The sequence below is a fragment of the Thermochaetoides thermophila genome, assembly GCF_000221225.1.
Source record: "Thermochaetoides thermophila DSM 1495 unplaced genomic scaffold scf7180000011822, whole genome shotgun sequence".
Taxonomy (NCBI): Eukaryota; Fungi; Ascomycota; class Sordariomycetes; order Sordariales; family Chaetomiaceae; genus Thermochaetoides; species Thermochaetoides thermophila.
The window spans coordinates 2,217,899-2,237,636 of record NW_006383038.1 but is presented as its reverse complement, the minus strand read 5'-3'; the positions used below and the strand labels follow the sequence as shown (position 1 = coordinate 2,237,636).

The 19,738-nt window shown below is 55.2% G+C and overlaps 7 protein-coding genes across 7 annotated transcripts in view; 3 read left to right on the top strand and 4 right to left on the bottom strand.

The window, feature by feature from the left end:
* CTHT_0070560 (uncharacterized protein) lies at window positions 1-859 on the bottom strand (the record flags this gene model as incomplete). The annotated part of the gene is made up of 3 exons (XM_006697269.1): window positions 1-84; window positions 193-253; window positions 579-859. 3 exons carry the CDS (start codon window positions 857-859, stop codon window positions 1-3), a joined length of 426 nt encoding a protein of 141 aa, XP_006697332.1.
* A 1,871-nt stretch (window positions 860-2,730) lies between these two features.
* CTHT_0070550 (uncharacterized protein) lies at window positions 2,731-3,509 on the top strand (the record flags this gene model as incomplete). Its single annotated transcript, XM_006697268.1, has 3 exons — window positions 2,731-3,038; window positions 3,102-3,366; window positions 3,450-3,509. 3 exons carry the CDS (start codon window positions 2,731-2,733, stop codon window positions 3,507-3,509), a joined length of 633 nt encoding a protein of 210 aa, XP_006697331.1.
* Window positions 3,510-5,138: 1,629 nt separating this feature from the next.
* CTHT_0070540 (uncharacterized protein) lies at window positions 5,139-11,810 on the bottom strand (the record flags this gene model as incomplete). The annotated part of the gene is made up of 1 exon (XM_006697267.1): window positions 5,139-11,810. The coding sequence occupies one exon, from the start codon at window positions 11,808-11,810 to the stop codon at window positions 5,139-5,141; it is 6,672 nt and encodes a 2,223-aa protein (XP_006697330.1).
* A 585-nt stretch (window positions 11,811-12,395) lies between these two features.
* Window positions 12,396-13,064, top strand: CTHT_0070530 (uncharacterized protein; the record flags this gene model as incomplete). Its single annotated transcript, XM_006697266.1, has 2 exons — window positions 12,396-12,825; window positions 12,901-13,064. The coding sequence occupies 2 exons, from the start codon at window positions 12,396-12,398 to the stop codon at window positions 13,062-13,064; spliced, it is 594 nt and encodes a 197-aa protein (XP_006697329.1).
* Window positions 13,065-13,115: 51 nt separating this feature from the next.
* CTHT_0070520 (putative NAD binding protein) lies at window positions 13,116-14,315 on the bottom strand (the record flags this gene model as incomplete). The annotated part of the gene is made up of 1 exon (XM_006697265.1): window positions 13,116-14,315. The coding sequence occupies one exon, from the start codon at window positions 14,313-14,315 to the stop codon at window positions 13,116-13,118; it is 1,200 nt and encodes a 399-aa protein (XP_006697328.1).
* A 1,803-nt stretch (window positions 14,316-16,118) lies between these two features.
* Window positions 16,119-17,550, top strand: CTHT_0070510 (putative metal transporter protein; the record flags this gene model as incomplete). Its single annotated transcript, XM_006697264.1, has 2 exons — window positions 16,119-16,629; window positions 16,904-17,550. The coding sequence occupies 2 exons, from the start codon at window positions 16,119-16,121 to the stop codon at window positions 17,548-17,550; spliced, it is 1,158 nt and encodes a 385-aa protein (XP_006697327.1).
* A 1,586-nt stretch (window positions 17,551-19,136) lies between these two features.
* The window catches only part of CTHT_0070500 (uncharacterized protein), a gene marked incomplete at both ends in the record, with an annotated part of 3,753 nt that continues 3,151 nt past the window's right edge, over window positions 19,137-19,738 (bottom strand). Inside the window, one exon of the mRNA XM_006697263.1 lies at window positions 19,137-19,692. Coding sequence (XP_006697326.1) covers window positions 19,137-19,692 — 556 coding nt within the window. The remainder of the gene's footprint in view (window positions 19,693-19,738) is intronic.

Here is a 19,738-nt window from a genome sequence, read left to right as displayed (position 1 = left end):
TCATGGCCCAGTGAGCTTCATATTATGCTGGATAGGAATCAGTTCAATTTCCAGGTCACCCACCTCAAGGCTTTCCTGATTGAACTGGATGTGAGGATAGAGCAATGAGTCATGATTAGTGTATACCCCTCTGACGCCAGCAGATCAACGTGGCCCAACTCAGCAATCTGGGCCCCGTTATCGCAGACTCACCTTCCGCATCATCACGCGGCTGATCCAGCTGTGGTAAGCCACAGCCATAGGCGTCTCATCGCTGCGTGATGAACAGCAGCAGCAGTAACTGTGCTAATGTCAAAGCTGCCCTCCAGGAGCGGGTCCATAGCCCGCCGATGACCCGCCATTGAGCTGGGCTCTGGTTTGTCGAGCGGAAGCTTGACAGGTGGTACAGGAGGTACAAGAGGAGGGGGAGTCTGTCTCTGTGACAGAGCGTTTCCTTCTCCGGAAAAATGAAGACGTTTTCGTTTGCAGTGTATGAGCGGCCGAGACCACGCCCTCGCGGGATGGAGGTGTGGAACTCTTGCCTTGCAATGATGGGAAGGATAGCTGAGGGGTCAAGACATTGCTCGGGAACAACTGACTTCGCTGATCCAAACATTCCCCGGAAGAAGCCGGGCTTGCTCTCCTTCGTATTGTTTGTGGTAGATGGCTGAACATCTTTTGGCTTTTCATGACCAATATGCGGAGCCGGAGCAGAGTCAAAGTCATATATTGGAATGGGAGCTGGGCCACGAGGGGAGATGAACTTTTCGGCTTTGCGGGCAATTGTAGAGCTCCGGGAAGACCTCCCGCTGCGGAGGGCCGAGCTGCCACCCTTGGAAGAGGGTTTGAACTCGGACGTCGGCTCCGGAGGAGGTATCATGGGCAATGAGGGTACGTTATTTAGCTTACGCAGCCCGCCGAAGACGGTAGGGGTCGGGGTAACAGGAAGTTGGACTAGCAATGCTGGTTGGGATATGTATACGAGCGTCGCATTTAAAACGCATAAAACAAAACAAAAGAATTTCTGAGAAAAATTTTAATCTAATCGATTTAGCACCAATACCCCAATACTTTCGCTACTTTGTCTTTTTTTTTTTTTGGTTGGACCCGTCAAGTCGACTCTTGGAAATGGCGTAACAGCCAGGAGAGGCAGAAGCCCTGACAAGTGGCTACTTTATCGTGTCTACATATTCACATCACACATGTTTATCTTAAAGATTTTTATCTTATCGCAGTTGATTATCTTATCACATGTGGTTATCATATCGTCGCTCGTCTTCTTAGGAAGATTTTATCTAAGTAGGGCCGCTCCGAGATGTCAGTGTGAGCATCGCGGATCTGTTGTGAAGGCCAGGTCGTCTCCACTCTTAACCACCTCGGAAGTGTCTTATATTAGCTCAACTATGAATTCTTGCTCTTTTGAATTGAATAACATCGCTGCATAAACCAATACACTAGGGCAGAGCTGTGCCCATTTCTCATCCGGCTTGACTTCGTGTAATGTTGCTTTCAGTCCCAGACTCGTTATCAGCATTTGCAGCATTGAAGGCCAAAGATAGACAAGCAAGCCCAAGTCCTAACACACGCCTTTCGAAACAAGTGCCTTTTGCCCTGGAATCGAATATCTTTGATGGCTCAGTTGACTTATATGTCCCGAAAACCAATCACCTAGTCCAACGTTTCAGTACACTGTGACAGTGTGTGCCATGAAGCACAAACCTTTTCGACTACATTATTTTCCAGAGCTTAACACATCACAGGCCGTCTTTCTAAAGTTCTTAGAGCATGAAGTTATGTAATAGACTTGAGGGACAGTTGAGCTTCGGTCAAAAAGCAGGCTGTGCTCTAGCTATCCAGCCTCCTTCTACCATCTCGGAGCACCAAGATATCGTGGATGAACAGCACGGAAGACGAGTGACCTTGACACAATCTAAGTTGATGTCTATATAGTGCTCCAGGCCGCTGCTAGTCCCTATAAGTACCAGTACGGCCCAGAGAAGCTGTCACATCGTCGCACAGACCGGCTGAAGGACGACCGATGTTGGAGTTGAGCTTCTATTTTCAGGTTGCCTCGGCCATGGAATGAGTCTCTAGGATATTGAAGACATTTCCGCCCACCTGGGCTTGTTGCTGACCAGCATCTAGCCGTAAGTCATCAGGCTGACAGATGGAATGCAAAGGCCCTTCATAGCGGGCGGGAAAGGATGCCGATATACAAGGGGGTGTTCTCCGGAAGGTCCGTATATGAAGTGGTAAATAAAACGGTTAATGGCATTCTTCCATCTGGTCGCTTCGTCCCGGCTTTAATAATTCACTACGAACGGAAACTCAGGCTTGTTATTGCGCTTGATTGCCTAGAGCCAACAGTCCAGGAACAAGGCTCGCCGTCAAGGATAAAAATAGGATTCGAAGCGGGGATAGACACTGGCATACGGGGCGTAATGGGCTTTGTTGCTCCGAGTCATGATGCCCCGGCTGTCCCGGAGAAACACGGCGATGGCGGCCCCGTGATCCAATCTGGTGTGTAAACACTCTGGAACACCGAGTCCGAGGGTTATTGCCGGAGTTGGATTTCGGGAAGGCTTTGGAGGGAGACGAGAGCATTCCTCGCGAGGAACGCGTATATAAGGTCAAACATTCTGTCTTCACCAGACTGCTCGACAATCACTCAACACCAGCATCCTCATCCCTGAGCCCTCAGCGTCAAAAGTCTCGAGTCTCTCTTTTTTCATCGCCAGTCTCACCATCGCAATGAAGGCCCTCTCGGCGCTCTTCCTCTTGGCTCCCCTGGTGGCAGCGGCCCCAGCGAGCGAGGTCGCCTCGCCGCGCGCTCTGAACGTGCCCACGGTCGTCCCACAAAACGTGCGTATCGTCGGCGTCTCGCTGTTAGGCTCGGGCTGCCCGGCGGGCACCGCGGACGTGCAGATCGACGCGACCAAGACGCTGCTAGAGGTCACCTTCTCCGAATATATCATCCAGACCGGGCCGGGCACGATGGCGGCCGACTGGCGTAAGAACTGCAAGCTTACGCTGAACATGGAGTTTGACGAGGGCTTCCAGTATGTTCCCCATTTCCTGCTGAGCACTTTTTCCTATGTAAATGGTTCTAACAGAACATCTAGATTCGCCACGCTCTCCACCGACACGCGCGGCTTCGCGCAAATTCCCCAGGGCTCGCGCGGCCTGTGCAGCAACACTTTCGACTTCACGGGCACGTCGGAGCAGTCGACTTACTCCATCTCGCTGATTGGCCCGCGCGAGGGGCCCTTCAGCCTGACGGCCGACCCGGACGTCACCTCCTGGTCGCCCTGCGGCGGCACCACGGCCATCATGAACATGAACACGCAGTGCAACATCTCGCCGACCCGGTCGCCTGCACTAATTGCGGTGAGTACTTCTCGTCAATGGTCCAGGAACGAGAAAGAAGATGTTCCGGGTAAAGAGACGCTGACGATCACGGGGATAAACAGGTCGATCGAATCAGCGGCAAGATTACTGTCAATGTGTCTCTGGCTTGGCGCAAGTGCTGAAGGGGAAGGAGGAGAAGAGTTGTTAATGTCGGACCAGCGAGAATGTTGGGACCCGCCTGGTGGGAAACGTGCTCAAACTCGTGCATTTGTCCAGTTGTCTTCCCAGGCAAGGTATAAATATTGGCAGGATTCATTTATTCATCTCGTCTCCATTACTTACATTATTCTGCCACTATATATTTCCCGCATATATCTCAATATTTTTTTTTTTTGCAAACAAATACAAAGCCTTTAAAGGCCGGTCATATTATCTTCATCCCGTCTCGTGTGTGTTGTCAACTTGTCAGGACAACAAACGCAACCGCTCCAACCAGACCTCCTACTTAATTATAATCCCTAACCGCCAAGCTTAGTACAAGAGCCGCTTCTGCCCTGGGTCCATCCCCCAGCCAAGCATAGGGCTGTTGTCTGCTTGCTGTCTGCTTGTCTTCATGTTGACTCCCAGCCCTTCGATGCAAAGTAGATCCCCGCCGCTGACAACCACACCATGTCCCCTCCATGGAAACCCGCCAATCACAGAACCAGCCCTATAGCACTCCTCCCTCTCAAGGTTACATCACCCTCTACACAAGATGGCCCGATGAACCCTCCTATTCCTGTTCCTGACTGCCTGCCTGCAAACCTACCAAACGGCACGGCAGAATAACACTGTGGGGAACAAGGTAGGTATGGTGGGAAAACTTCGAGCCCCTCAAATTCTCCGCAATGTGTAATAAGTGACACTAGCAGGGAGAAGGTTACACTGGTGGCGCAGGAACGGGAAGGGCGGACGGCACGTCTTGGCCCGGGGTATACAGCCGGCAGCCAAGCGATCTTCGGATTGACTGCTACCGTGTGGCTGTTTGGGAGGGTTCCCATTACGGGGAATTGCGTCTGGGGACCGCGGGGATATAAGTGGCCGTGGTATAGCTTGGTTGTGCTGGTTGAGTTGAGGAGATATCGAAGGGACTTCTTGAGAGAGGGAGGGGAAGGAAGGCGGGGAGCCAAGATTTACGTTAGCTGGGATCAAAGACCGGGAGGGGGATATCGAAGATGAGAAGGAGAGACAGATCCTGGGGGACCCGTGGAGGTGATGATTCAGAGGATGTTCAGAAAGTGGTGGCATGACGGGAGTTTCTGGGGTTGGGTAATCCGTTGAGCTAACGCCACTCCTAGATACGGGTCCTTGATGAAGAACAGACTAAGGTCTGTGCCTTTTGAGCCTTCTGAAAAGTGTCCAGTGACGGGGCCAAGATAACATGACAAATGCAACATTAACAGAGAGTGAAAAAGGGGGGCAGGCTTTTTACATACATACATGGAAGCAAAGCCTTTTCTTTCCATGCTCGAGGTTCGAAGACCATCACTTCACACCGGAAAACGTAGCTGAGAATTGGAGTAACCGGGCACTCATCATCATTACTCACTATAAACTATCATGTACCTACACAGCCATGATATCATATCCACAACCATTGACATATAGACCATACAATAACATATACGCGTGCATAATCCTAAACCTAGTAACAACAAAAACCCGCACGAGCCTATCCTGTACCCACAAAACTCCTCCCATAAGACCCAACCAATTTTTTTTTTTCATCCCACTCCATTCCAATAGCAACTCAAAGAACCCGTCGAACCTTTTCAGTCCTTCGACTTCCCATCAACATCCACATAAACCGGAATCCCATACACCACCGCCGCCGCAGCCGTGACATACCTAAACCGACACCTGTCCCTCGCCTTTGCCACAGCCTGCACCAAACTCAACCCATTTCTTCCCGCCTTTTTCTTGCCATTCTTTTCCCCCATGCAGCCCTCCGGCAGCACCCCCCACCCTTCCAACACCCCCCCGGCAAACCGATCGATATCCCTATCCGTTACATCCCACAGCGTGCCCACCACGGCCGGCGCCCCGGCAAGCATATAATTCCAGACCGGGCCGGAGGGTTCAAACTCGCCCTTGGCAGTCAAGGCCGCCGAGGAACAGCCCATGAGCAGGACGGTAGCCCGGCAGTGGTCCAAGTGGCGGATGTTCCGTGAGCGGATGTACTGCGCACCGGAACCGTGGCCAAAGTAGAGGAGGATGGGGGAGTGGGTGAGGGCAGAGAGGAATTCGGGTTCAGTGGGGGGGCGGGAGATTATACGTGTCCAGGAGTTGGGGGAATGGAGGTGCGTGGAAAAGAGGGATTCGAAAGTTTTCTGCGTGGATAGGAGGTCTGACGAGGGGTTGAGGATATATGTGCCGCCGGAGAGGGGGGCGTGATGGCCGGCGGAGCGGGGGTCTTCTTCTTCGGAGTCTTCGCCCTGGATCTGAGAGGACGAGCGCCTGCGGTCGAGAAGTAACTTCCTCAGACAGGCCAGCGACGGGATTCTGCTGACAGCCAGGCCCTGCAAGCAGGGGAGAGACTCCCAGGGGAAGACATGCAGCTGCTTGTCGAGGACAAGGATGGTGTGAGCGTGCGAATCCGACTCTGGGGCAGCATTCGCCTCGGCATGATACGCCATTAACGCATCCATGGTCTCAACAACCATCGAATCAAAGTCGATCTCGTCGTACGCGTTCCTCTCCCCATGGAACTGCAAGATGTCGACGACGAAGTAGAGCAAATCCGTCAGCTCCTCATCAAAATCCGCCCCTGACTTAGTCGCATCCCCCAACCCAATAAACAGCTCCAACACATTCCCATCCAACACCACTTTCGTCTGCCCCGCGACCCCCTTTCCCTTTTTACCTCTTCCAACCTGCCTCCTCGAAGGCAAATGCTTATCCAACACTCCCTCAAACATCGCCCGAAACTTCTCTAACAACTCGGGCCTCCTCCCATGCTGCGAGAAGACGCCCCTGAACCCGCCGAGCCACACATGCTCAATATTCATCAGCAACTCTTTCAACCTCTGGTCCAGCGCCTCGCGCTCAGCCCACCATTTTTCCCTCTCCCCCTTGGCGGCCATATCCCGGGAGTCGTGACACGTCCGGTTGATTTCCTTGATGATCTCCAGCAGCTCGGCGCGGCCGGTGTGGAAGTCGAAGACGTCGGTTTCGTCGACGGAAGAGTCTCGCGAACTTGCCCTTTCGAGCGGTAGCCGCAAGACAAATGGGGCCTGGCCTGCTTGTAGGCGGGTTATGCAAAGGTCGTGTCCGCCGTCCGACAGCGAAAGCGAAATGACGTGCCAGTGCTTGGGAACGAGGTCGATGTAATCCCTTTGAATGCGGTGCAAATCCAGCGTAAACCCCAAGCTGGACCTTCTTGGTGCAGACGCAGCCAGGTTGGGCGGCGGGGGGAACTGCACGCTCGTCATCTCTGTCCCATTCCCATTCACCAAACCCTTCTTCTCCTGCAGCAGGGCCTTCCTCTCCCGTCGCCAGGTAAGGTTCCTCGCCAGCTCAACTGAGTATGCCGTCTGCGCCGATGGAACAGCCGCAGGCCGGATCTTGGTCGACGTGGCGGTGAGTATCAAACCCACATTCTGCAGCATTCCCGAGATGCGATGCACCAGACTGGCATCGCCGCTCAGCGCGGCCACGGCATGCGCCTCGAGAAGATAATCATGCGCAGACTTGAGGTGCTCGACATACACGCGGGGGTCGGTCTCGGTCGTGGTCGTCGTCGTCTTCGTCGTCGTCGGCAAGTCTGGCTTCCTGGGCGATGTGACGACCGGCGAAGCAGCTGCTTTGACGGGTGACCCTTTGCCCGCAAGCAAGACGCTGCCTGAACCTGAAAGAGCAGGGAAAGAGATGGTCGAGTCTTGAATGACCGAAAAGACGGGGTCATGAGCCATCTGGTCCATGCTCATGCCTAGGAGGCAGGCTGCCATGGCGAGATGGCGGGCGGGCAGGAAGCTGGATGACTTGGACTGCACTGCTGGAGCAGGGACTTCAGACAGGACCTGCTGCGCGGCGGCCCAATCCCTTTGCCTGAGCATCATACTCGCCTTCTGCACGAGGATGTACGCTTTTAGCTTCGCGAGCAGTGCGTCCTCCTCCTTGACCTCGGGCGTACCCGGCCTAGAGTTAGACGGCGTGGTCGTAGTCGAAGCCGATTTCCCTTTCGCTGACCGCATAGCCCCCTTCCTCGTGGTACTCTGCGCCCTTGTAGTCGCCTTTCTCGTCCTGGTCGCCCTAATAGGGGCCTTCCTCCCCTCGTACTCTTCCGCAACCTCAACCGTCACAACCTCTTTTTGCCCCCCCATGGCAATCCCCCTCACAACCCCCTCCGCCCACTCCAGCAGCCTCCTCGCACTCTCCAAATCCCCCTGCGCCAGCGCCGTCTCACTCACGCGACAAGCAAGCACCGCCCGGGCATACTCACACCCGCCATCCTTCTCCAGTAGACCCGCCATAACTTGCCGGAGCATCTCGCCCGCCTTTTGAACGTCCGCGGCACGCCACGCAACCGACGCGATCCATGCCGCCGCTTGCGCAGAGTAGAACTCGGAGCCAATTAGGTTCGCCATGCGCAGCGCCTGTTCGGCATAGTACATTGTTTCGTTGAATAGACCGAGGTGAGCGTAAACGGCAGACAGCCAGGAGATGTTGCGGTGCAGTGAGCAGAAGAGACGCCAGAACTCGGGGCCTGCCGCGGTGTGTTGGGCGTCTCGTTTTGGTGTTCTAGTGGACTCAAGAGCAGGAGGAGCGGCATCGATGTCCATAGCATCGGGGTCGTCCTGGTGCTGCTGCTCTTGTCGAGTTTCTGTGGGGGAAGAAGAAGAAGAAGAAGAAGAAGACATCTTTGCCTCGAGCCTCGCCCACTCCGAAAACAAGTTCCTCACACTTTCCCTTGCGTACACCAGCGCCAGATGGGAATCTCCCCTCTCCAGGGCTACCACGGAATAAAGATAGCACGCCCTCGCAACTAACCTTCTCCTCTCGACCTTGCCATACTTCTGCACGGCCCCCTCCTCCGAAGCCGCATTGTGCGCCAGAGCAAGGTGCTCCTCGGCCTGCCGTATCTGGCCCAACGCAACAAAGTGCTCAGCCATGGCAAGATGGTAGTTAACCGCGCCCTCGCCGACCGCAGCATTGTCAGATGAGTCTTGCGGTTGCAGAGAAGCGAGGTACTCCCCCATCTTACGAAAGACCTCCTCTGCCTTGGCTGCCCGTCCCAGATTCGTCAGCTGCAAGCCGAAGGTTGAGCCGTGGACAATGACGTCCTCTGCTCTGGGGCCTTCGGCGAGACGGGAGATGTCGGCCATCAGCTCCAGCACCGAGATAAGGATTGTCTCGCGCCCCTTCATGCGATGGAAATCTGCCACCGCTTGGAGGTGTTCCAGGAGCCCAGGGACGTCGTCGATAGATTGTTCGAGGGTGTTCTTGTCCTCGCAAGAGGAGACGATGCCACGCCAGGAGGTGAGGCACTGCTCAACGGCGCGAATGTCGCGGTATTCGTCGACTGCTGCCTCCAGGGAAGCACAAAGGGTCTTGAGATGCGGCAGAAAGGACGCCAACCCCTTGTCCTCGCCCAGATCATCCCCAGAAGCAACCCGGGAAGCCTCTCTCGCCAAAGCCAACACCTCTCCCGCCGTCTTCCCGTCCCCCAACACCGCACACAACACCAACAACAACACCCTCAACCTGCGCACCGGATATTTCGTAGGGATATAAACCCCCAACAACCTCTCCACAACCGCATGTCCTAACCCAACCTCCTCTCCTCTCCCCAAAACCCCAACCCTAACCCACCACTCCAACACCGCCCCCCTTTCCTGTTCCTCCTCCAACTCAACCGTCCAATCCACCCATACGGTCTCCAACCTCCCAATCCCAACCAAACACCGTCCCAGGGGCAAGGCACCCTCATCCCTATTCCACACCACCACCGGACTCTCCGTCTGCAACCGCCTTGCAATCTTCCTAAGCACGCCGTCTTCAACCAGACTCGAGCGCAAAGCCTGCAGCGCAGAAAGCGCCTCATCAATCCGCCCCAGGGATCGGCACAGGTCAGCGAGACGCTCTAGTTTGAGCGTGAGTTTCGCGGCCGATTTCTCAGGCTTAGAACGGTGCTTGACAACGTCGACTGCTTTGCGCAATGCCCTTAGGGGGCCAACGTCCTGGGGGTTGGAGGAGCGCTGGCGCAGAGAGATAAAGTGGAGGTAGTGGAAGTGGGAGATCTTGACGTAGTATGATGACGGCGAAGAGGAGTCCGGGAGGGGAGTGTACTCGAGGAGGGTAGAACAGTCGGATAGAATGGCGTCGATCTGCTCCCAGGCGGGCGTGCCGTGGTCGAGGAGGGTTTTGATCAGGAGGAGGGAGGAGTCCAGGACGTGCGGGAGGTATTGGGTTAACAGTTGCCGGCGCTGGTCGTAGCGGAGGTAGTCTTTTGTGTTGCCCCTCGAGCCGGGGGGTTTGCCTAGCCAGCGGAGACAGAACCGGGGACATTGCAAAACGAAGGACTCCAGCAGCTGCCGAGTCTCTGGGGACGGCTTATACTCCGCCTCTTCACTGCCGCTGTTGTTGTTGTCCCGCATGGCAGCAAGCAAAACCTGCATCGCCCCCTTCCTCAAGCCACATACACACCCCAACAACTCATCCAACTCCGCCGTGTCTCCCCTCAATGGGCCCATGATACACTCCATCACCTTCTTCAACTCTGCATCCTCCTCAGCCCCCCAAAACCTCTCCGGCGCCTTAAGCTTTAGCCCCAAAACCTGCGCCTGCAAGCTACAGAACTTAACCCCCTCCTTTTCAGCTCCCACAACCTCAACCAACCTCCCCGCCCACGTCACCCCCTCGGTAATTAACCCCCCCTCTTTGGCAACAGTAACCAAACTTTGCAACACCCCCGCCAAAGCAGACCTCCCCCCTTTCGCGACGCTCATCCCCAGGTTCTTAACCCCCTTATAAACCCTCTCAAAAGCCCGCACGCAAACCCCCCACGCCTCGCGCGACCGGTCCTGACTCCGCCTGGCAAACGCAGCCAAGCACCGCGACAGCGGGATCATAATGTCTTTTTCTGCATCGCCCTTGTGGCCTGCCAGTCGCCACCACTCTATCCTTGCTTCGAGCGCAAGGGCTTGTAGCTCGAGGGCTGCTAGCGGGGGGATGGAGAGTCTGGGCTCGAGGGCAAGGGTGTCGTCTTTGCTTGACACGGAAGGGGTGAGTGCCAGCAGGACTTGGGATAGGGTTTCGGTGTGGCGGGCTATTTTCGCCGTGTCGGCGCCTTTTTCTTTGGAGGCTGTAAGCAAGAGGTTGAGCGGGGAGGTGTGGGAGTCGAGACGGAGGAGGGGCAGGATGGCCGCGATAGTGGAGGGCTTCTTGGAGGTGAAGGTGGTGGTGGCAAGGATGCGGAGGGCGTGGAGTTGGGTTTGGATGATGAGGAGGAGTTTTGCGCCTGTTGCTGCTACGGAGCCGAAATCGAGGATTTCTGTGAAGACTTGGGCTGCTGTTGTTGTTGTTGTTGTTTTCGCTTCGGTTGACTTCGAGGAAGTCTTCTTGTCGCTGGAAGTGTCGAGCTTTTTCCTCAGGATCCGCAACTCTTTAATAGCCTGCTCGTGTAGGCCGAGGGTAATCAACCGGCCGATCAAAGCTGACATGCCTGACTCTAGTTGTAACTCGGGAGGCGAGATCTTGCCTGTCGACGGCAACTGTCGCAGCGCGGCGAGCGCCACGCGGGCACATTCGACTGTCGCGAGCAAGTTCACATTCGTGCTGTTGCTGTTGCTGTTGTTGTTGCTGTTGCTGCTGCTGCTGCTGCTGCTGCTGCTGCTGCTGCTGCTGCTGCTGCTGCTGCTGCTGCTGTTGTTGTTGTTGTTGTTGTTAGTACTATGATTGCTCCCTCTCGAAGGGGGCCGACTGCCCGTCGGTGCAGGCGGCGTCGTCTGCCTGTTAAGCGACCTAGGCTGAAGAGGCGACATCGGCGCGGAACTGGACCGGCGTATAGCAGCGGCATTGTTCTTGGTGACCGTCTTGACCAGGTCGCTGTCTTCTTGTCCTTTTTGTTGCCTTGCCGGTGACAATGGCTCGCTGTTGGCTGGTGCTGGAGCTGGCGAAGCAGTCTTTGCGGCCTCGGCAAGTGCCTTAAGCGCCGCGTTGACGACGTGGGTCGCAAGAGCAGCCTTCTCGCGGGGAGAGAGGCTGGTTGGCGTGGGCGAGTCGCATTTGCCGCGTCGTGAAGGCGCGCGGGTGTTTGTGCTGGCTCGGGATCGCGAATTTGAAGTTTTAGATGAAGGTCGTGAGTCGGAATCGCTGTTGATAGTAGCGCTATTGTTGATGTCGAGAAGCAGAGTTTTGAGGAGTGATGACGTCGCCGGCGAGCATGTCGTCACGGAGGTGACCGCGCTGCGGACAGCGTCGGCCTGCGCTTGGAGCGAGTCCATGACAGTGACTAGTGGGGTAGCAGTGGCCGTAGCGGGAGTTGTAGACGAAGTGGGATCTGAAAATGTGGCGTGTGGTCCAAAGAAGAGAGCAAAAAAGGTTAGAGCTGATCCTTAATCATATCATGGCCGCCGCATGCACGGTCTATCCAAAACACTCCGACGCGTTTGTGTCGTTGCCGGGTGGTGATGTGTTAAGTGTTGTTTAGGTAGTGTCTAGACGTGTCGTGTCTCTGAACAGCGGTCGGTGAGATCAAACAGGGCGCAGATCGGGTTCAGCCCAGGCAGGCACGTCGAGGGTCAAAGTTGGCATTCAGCAGGGGTCACGACGACAGCTTTGCCGAACACGGTTGTTGACCCCACGCCGCAAAACTAGACTGGTTGACCCGGCAACGAAAGTGGGGCCAGCCCCACTACGGCGGATGCAAGTGCACGGACCACATCTGAAGAGACATGTGGAAGCTCTGGTGGGGCTCGACTCTTCAATGATTTTGAGATCGACTTCGAGAATTTGAACTCGAAGGCATCGGCATCATCGCCGCTGGAATCGACCGACTGTCGCAGTCGTCAACTCATCCAATTACCACGATGCTCGCAGCGCAACGACCCGCTCTTCTCCTGGCGCCAGCATTCCGTCGCATCCTGGTGACAAAATCCCCTCGACCGCTCCTCCCAGGTTTAATCCTCCCAGTTCGCTCCTCGACGACCATCGCTGCTCCCGAGTTCTGGAAAAGCCTAGTCCCCAAGCCGCTGCGCGAGCGCCAGAAGACCGGAAAAGTCAAGGTCAAGAAGGGATGGAACCCCGCGACATACTTCATCTGGATGTTCCTGTTTATCGGGTCCATGTCCATCCAGATGATCGCGCTAAAGAAGGATCAGGCGGCATTCATGCGCCGGGCGGATGTGCGCATCGGCCAGCTGCGCGAGGTGGTCGAGAAGCTACAGAATGGCGAAGAGGTTGATGTTGAGAAGGTTCTGGGCACGGGCGACGCCGAGAAGGAGCGCGAATGGGAAGAGGGTAGGTCTGCGACAAAAAAAAAAAAAAAAAAAGAACGAACAATCAAAGAGACCCTATGCTGATTGGACGGTCCAGCCTTGAAAGAGCTTGAGCGCGAGGATGCGACTCGGAGTCAGCGCAAGAAGCAGGCGCAGGCCGTGACACCACCTCTAGCTCCTAAGAAGAACGAAGCCCCCGCTGCGGCCGAACCAGCGAAGCCCAAGGTCCAGAGTGCCATCGCCAGCGAGGGTTTCTACTGAGCCTCCAAGAGTTTCCACGCCGACCGAATATGGAGATTTTCGGCATGTAATCTATTGTAACATATTCCTAAACACAGAGCCCTCGCTCCTCTCAGTCGACACGACATGTGACGACGATGACGATACCCCGCGAAGCTCCTGCACAAGCGCCGGCAACAACTCCTCGGTCGACATCTCCACTCTCGCGCCCTGGCTACCCGGCTGGTCGGGACTGACGTCAGCAAAGAACACCTCCTCTCCCCTGACACCACCGATATTCACAATCGCGATGGGCATACCCCTGTCCTTCGCCCTCTTCGCCAGCCTCCAGGCCGAGTACGTCGCCAACGAGGTAGCCAGCACCAACAACTTCCCGGCGTTATCAATCGCCTCCTCAGCGGCCTGCTTCACCTCTGGTGCTATACTCTCCCCAAACATCACCACCGCCGGCTTCAACACCCCCGCCTCACTCCCCGCCCTCCACGCCCCATCATCATCCACCTCGACCCTCAATCTCTTGCCATCCTCCCCGTAAGGCGGATCCATCAAGCACTTCGGACACGCCGGATACCTGAACGTAGTATACGGCGCACCGGGCACCTCCACATCCCCATCCGGATTCATCCTCAACCCCCGCTCCCTCTTCTCCAACGGATCCTCGGTCCTCAACGCCCCGCTCTCCAACACCTCTCGCAAAAACCCCTCCCACACCGGATTCAACCTCGCCAATTCCTGCTGGAACAGCTCCCGCTCAAACTCCCCCCCACACGACACGCACACTGTGGCGCGTAGCTTCCCATGCAATTCCAGCGTCGGGAGATCAGGGTGCGCCCTCCTATGAAAAGAATCCACATTCTGCGTCACCACGCTGCGCACAAATCCCAGTTTCCCCAACTCCCCGATCGCATAATGCCCTGCATTCGGCTCCGCATCACGAAGTGTCGTCCACCCCAGGAAACTCCGCGCCCAGTACCTCTTCCTCGCCTCATGACTCGTCAAGAACTCGTGATAATAGATCGGTCGATACGTCCGGTTCACGCGGTAGGTGCCTTTTGCTCCGCGGTAGTCGGCGAGCCCGCTGGCGACGGAGAGGCCTGCGCCTGTGAGGACTACAGTCGAGAGGGGGAGGTCGGGGCGGGGCGGGGCGGCGTGAAGGAAGTGCGCGAGGGCAGCAACTGCGCCGCGAAGGGAGGTTGCCGTGGAAGGGAGGATTGGGGGCGGCGGAAGGGGGGTGGTGTAGGGGATGCGGAGGAGGGGTTTGCGGGTGGTCATTTGGCTTGGGTGTAAAATATTTCGATGTATTTTGTATGTGTATTTGTAAAAAAAAAAAAATAATGAATTTATTGACTTTGTTGAATCATTGCGAGGTTAGTGAGATGGCTTCACTTTTGTGAGCTGCTTGTCAGGAGCTTCTGCTCAATGATGTCGATGAGCAAGGCTGAGCCGGCTTCGCGGGTCCAATGTGGCGTTGTGGCGTGCCGTAAGCCACACTTGAGGTCCAGCGGTCTCGTGTCACTGACCGGCTGCTTGGTCTGTGTCGCTGGTCTGTGTTGCTGGTCTGTGCAGCCACTTCCCTTGCGCCTCTAGCCCCAGCGCCTGTGGCGTCCTTACTTCCTTTGCATCCGTTCACGTGATTTTATTCTAATACACGTGACTCTTACTCCCCTTCTCCCCTTGTCCATGGCCCTCCTCCCCCAACATCGTCGCTTTTCTCCACAATCCAGCACGTGACTGATACGTACCTTGGCCCGTGCGCTGCCCCTCCAGAATTACAGCAATGCAGATCTGCACAGCAAGAAACGAAAGAGTGGCAGACGCAAAAGTGGTGCGATTTCGGAAGCGTTGCAAGGCAAGTCCCGCGATGAGACGACGTCGCAGTGCGCCAGCGTCCCACAGAAGAGGGGTCCAGATGTTTCCTGGCCGGGCTGGCTGCGTCCCTTGGGCCTTGGAGGATGGGGATCGGAGAGGTCTGGCTGGCAGTGGAAGTGGCTGACCTTTGGGATCCAGATATCTAAAGTCATTTAAACTTTTTTTTTTCTTTTGAAAGTGTCGGGTTTCATGCTTTGACATTGAGGCTGCAGCGCAGCCATTGGTCAATTCCTTTGACGTCTTGTCTTTCTACGGATTATCCGTATCCATATCCATGGGTTAAGTTCCCTGCATTCTGCCTTTGATCGCTGCATTGACGGCATCGTCCACTTCCTGCCCTCTCTCGGTCCTTCACGTCCACGTCCACATCGGTCGCTCGCCGGTTTGAGACTCTCTTCCTATTGTCCCATCGGCGGCGCCGCCTCGTGCGTGTTATTATCCTGCATCGCCGTGCCTGCCGTTTATTTTACAAACCTCAACTACAACCAATTCGGGTACCGACCACTTCCACTTATTTATATTAAACCTTTTTTTTTTACTCTCACACTCCCTTCTCCCTCCCACACTCCCTGCTGTGCGACCGATATCTAGACGACTCGCATTTTACCCTGGGATAACGATAGCAGCCTGCGACGAAATTAATCCGACCGTCAATCGTTCTCACGCTTCGTGCGATCTCGCGCAGTTTCTTACCCAAAAAAATTTAAAAAAAAAAACAGCAAAAAAAATTACTTATACTCCAAAACATAGTTTTGCAGCAACCTCTTTATGCCTCTGCTAGCCTGCAGGCGCCCCGGCTCACGGCTGGTGCGCCTGGGTACGTGTGCAACGCCTGCCGCGTCACCACGGCTACGGCTACCACGGACGGTTACCGTTGCCGGGACCCATGGGACACCAGGGACCTGGACGCTCACACAAGCGACGGCGCAGCTCCATCCGAGAAGGGCACGGAGCTATCTGGCCGCCCCTCCAGCGCCTGCACGGCAAGCCACAGCTAACGGGATCGGCCCCCGTTTTATTGACCACCATGGCCCCTTGGCCGTGACAAGATCCTGTCCTCCGCCTCTCCAGCACATCTCCATCCGCGTCTTCCAGACCCTCTCACCCTGTTGCGCTTTCACGGCCAGGATACGTCGTTCTCTACATCCCGAATCATTGACTTTGCTGCCGACGCGTTTGCAGTCCGAGACTGCGACGACTGTCAAAATGTGTACGACTTCGCAGATGCGTGGTCATCACGACCACTCCCACGACGAACACAATCATGATCATAACCACGACCATGACCACGGTCATCATCACCATCACGGCCTGCTCGGCCATCACCATCACCACGACAACGTTTACTTGACTTCTTCGAATAAACATGACGCAGGTGTGCGCATCACTCGCATCGGCCTGTACTCCAACCTAGGCATGGCCATCGCCAAGGGCGCCGGTGGTTACATCTTCAACTCGCAGTCCATGATTGCCGACGCCTGGCACTCCCTTACTGATTTGGCCTCCGATATCCTGACTCTCGCAACAGTCTCCTGGTCGCTGCGCCCGCCTACCAAAAACTTCCCGCTGGGCTTTGGCAAGGTTGAAAGTCTCGGCTCGCTGGGCGTCTCCTCCATGCTGCTATTCGGCGGCATCTTCATGTGCATCAGCAGCTGCCAGTCATTATATGCACACTGGTTCTTGGATACCGAGGCGGCTGCGGCACTGTTGGAGCATGGTCATGGCCATTCGCATGCTCATCATCATCACCATCATCATCACCATCATGGTGAAGGCGGGCCGAGTCTTCATGCTGCGTGGCTTGCAGCAGGGACGGTTGCGATTAAGGAGTGGTTATATCATGCTAGTATGTACTTTCTTTTCACTTTTCCTTTTTCCTACTTCCTTTCTACTTCCTTTCCTACTTCCTTTCCCCCTACTTCCCCCTTTTCTTTTTTTTTCTTTCTTTTTTTTGTGTTTTTTACCCCAACTAACCTATTGTCTGTATCCAGCAATGAAAGTTGCCCGCGAACGCAAATCCTCCGTCCTCGCCTCGAATGCCGTCCACCACCGCGTCGACTCCCTCACTGGCATCGTCGCGCTCATCGCCATCCTAGGTGCCAACCTCATCCACGACGCGACCTGGCTGGACCCCGTTGGCGGCCTGTTCATTTCCCTGCTGGTCATCCGCGCCGGTGTTGGCAACACCCTCTCCGCGCTGTACGAACTCGCCGACCGCTCGATCGATGATGAGGTGCGCGATTCGATCGCAAAGCAAGTGGGCAAGGCCTTACTTAACCCGACCCCGGTGAATAGTGGTGAGAAGATGGCCTTCCAGGGTGAGCAGGTTGAGCTGAGGGAGATCACCGGCGTCAAGTCGGGACAGAATTATTTGGTGGATGTAGAGCTGGCCGTGCCGGCGCTGTGGACAGTCGAGGAAGTGCGTGCTGTGGAGCAGGCGGTGCGCGCACGGGTCGGGACCAAGGTTAGGGGAGTGAGAAAGTTGCGGGTAAGGTTTGTGCCGAAGGGGGTGGAGAGTTACGGGGGTAGAGATGAGTTTATTCCGGTTAGGGATACGCCCGAGCCGGAGGGGGAGGGGAGTGATGATGAACATCATCATCATGAGCATGTGCATAAGAAGGGGAGTAAGGGGGAGTGAAGGTTTCTGGGTTTCTGAGGGATCGGGTCCCAAGTGGGGGATGATATGATGGGATATAAGAAGGATGAATCGGTTGGGATGAGATGAGGTTACGTATACTAACAGCACGACACGTCTTTCACTTTCGCGATGCTGCTGGGTTTGGTCTCTCGGCAGGGCCTATTCATGGTACTTAAAACGCTTTCTAAACAAACAGGCGGATGGCTACGGTCAACCATCTATATGGCATCCATGGACAGACATTCAGACATTAAAACAACTGACAGACCGACAGACCAGTTACATAACACGGTCAACACACTGGCTTACTGGCTTGTATCATAGCATAACATGTATCATTGAAATGACAATGCTTCTTTCTTTTACTCCAAGTGTTGGGGGGGGGGGGGGAGGGAATGGGGAAGGGAAAGAGGCTTAAGAGAACATAGCACATAACACATAAGCCATACGGAAGGCATTGATACAGACAGCACAGAGCACATGGAGCGATACCCCAAGGAATGGGAAACGCAGAATAGGTGATTTCAATTAAGGCATCGCATCAGGCATACGTACATGGAGAAAGGCTATGAAAAATAGCCCGGGGGAGAAAGGGGGGGAACGGAATTGCAGACAGCTCGGCCTCTAGGATGTAGTTAAGAGATAGAGATAGTAAAGGAGAAAGGGGGGGGATTAAATGCATTTTCATTGAGAGCACTATCTAGCTTGCTTATCTTTTGGTCTTCCCAATTATTTTGTAAGCATTAGTGGAAATAGGCCCTTCTCCGTTATGTGACATCCATACCTACCTACCTAGGACTTGATGTGACGGGTCGGAGCCTGGTCTCCCGGGCCCTGCCACATCATGCTTGCAATAACTTTTTCCCGTAAAGGAAGTTGTCAACGACAGAAAGGTACCTACCTATAGTAGTAGCATCGTACACGTCAAGCTCCTCCAAACACTGTTACCGGACGGGGGCCCGGCGGCGCCCCGGGGGGGGGGGGTGGGGAAGGGGGAAGGGAGGGAAGAAAGAGAAACCTGTTTCGGGGTAGGTCGGTAAGTATTCTACATAGCATACATAGCTGCAACAGAAGGCGCAGCTGTTGTATAAGCTCCCTCCTCCATGAAGGGTTGGAAGATGACGTTGTGATGAAGAAGATGCGGCCCAGTTTCATCGGCCTGGACGTTTCAAAAAGGAGGACATCGAAGAGATGAGGGGCTGGTCCTTTGTGATGATTGAGTCAAACAGGATTTAGATACCACAATGACTGTCAGGGTAAATTGACAGCAGTCTCGATTACTTGTATATATGTACGCTTCGCTAACCACCTAGCCTTATTCTCAACTTCACCGCTACACATTCTTCGTTATTCCCCCATCCCTACCTTTCCCTCCCCCTCCTTCCTCGAGTCCCAAACCCCCATCGCTCCAAAATCCCCACAAGTCCTCATCCCCCTTTTCACAACCCATTCCCCCACTCCCTTCAACTCCCCCTTTTCCATCCATTCCACCAAAGGCTCCTCAAACGCTGCCATATACACCTCCTTCACCCACGGACACGCAGCCACTGCCCTGTAAAACACCTCTTTCGCTTCCTTGACTTCTTTCACCTCCCCCCTTTCCTCTTGTCCTCCTTCGTGTTGGATTTTCCGTGCCGTGATTTACAGCTAAGGTTGCGGCGGCGGAGTTCCTGCTCCGCGTGGCGGGCTACGAGGCGGAGGTATTGCAGCCAGAGGTCGGGGGTATGGATAGGGGGTGGTGAAGTGTAGATGTATTGGTGGGCAGTGATATCTTCAACAAAAGATGAATGGGGGTCTTCGGTGGTAGATAACGCCGCCTCGAATGCGGCACGCACAGCGTGGAAGGTTGGTCCCGGGCGGCGAGCGGCATGGGAGATTGTGAAGCGGAGGGTTTGGAGGGTTAGGGCTGTGTCGGAGTCATCTCCTAGGGCCTGGTCGGGGGTGTTATTGTTGGGTTCGGCCGAGTCAAGAAGCTTGTGTAGTCGTCGAGAGGTGATGGAGTCGAGGTGCTCGCGCACAGGGTCGTGCAGGGAAAAGGTTGATTGGAAGGACCAGGCGAAGAGGGTGAGGAGGATGGTGTTTTGGGGGGAGAGGGAGAGCAGGGATTGGAGTTGGGCGCGTAGGGTTGCGGGACGGTAGGGCCTATCACTGTTAGCTAGAGTGTTTATTTAGTAGTATATAAATATAT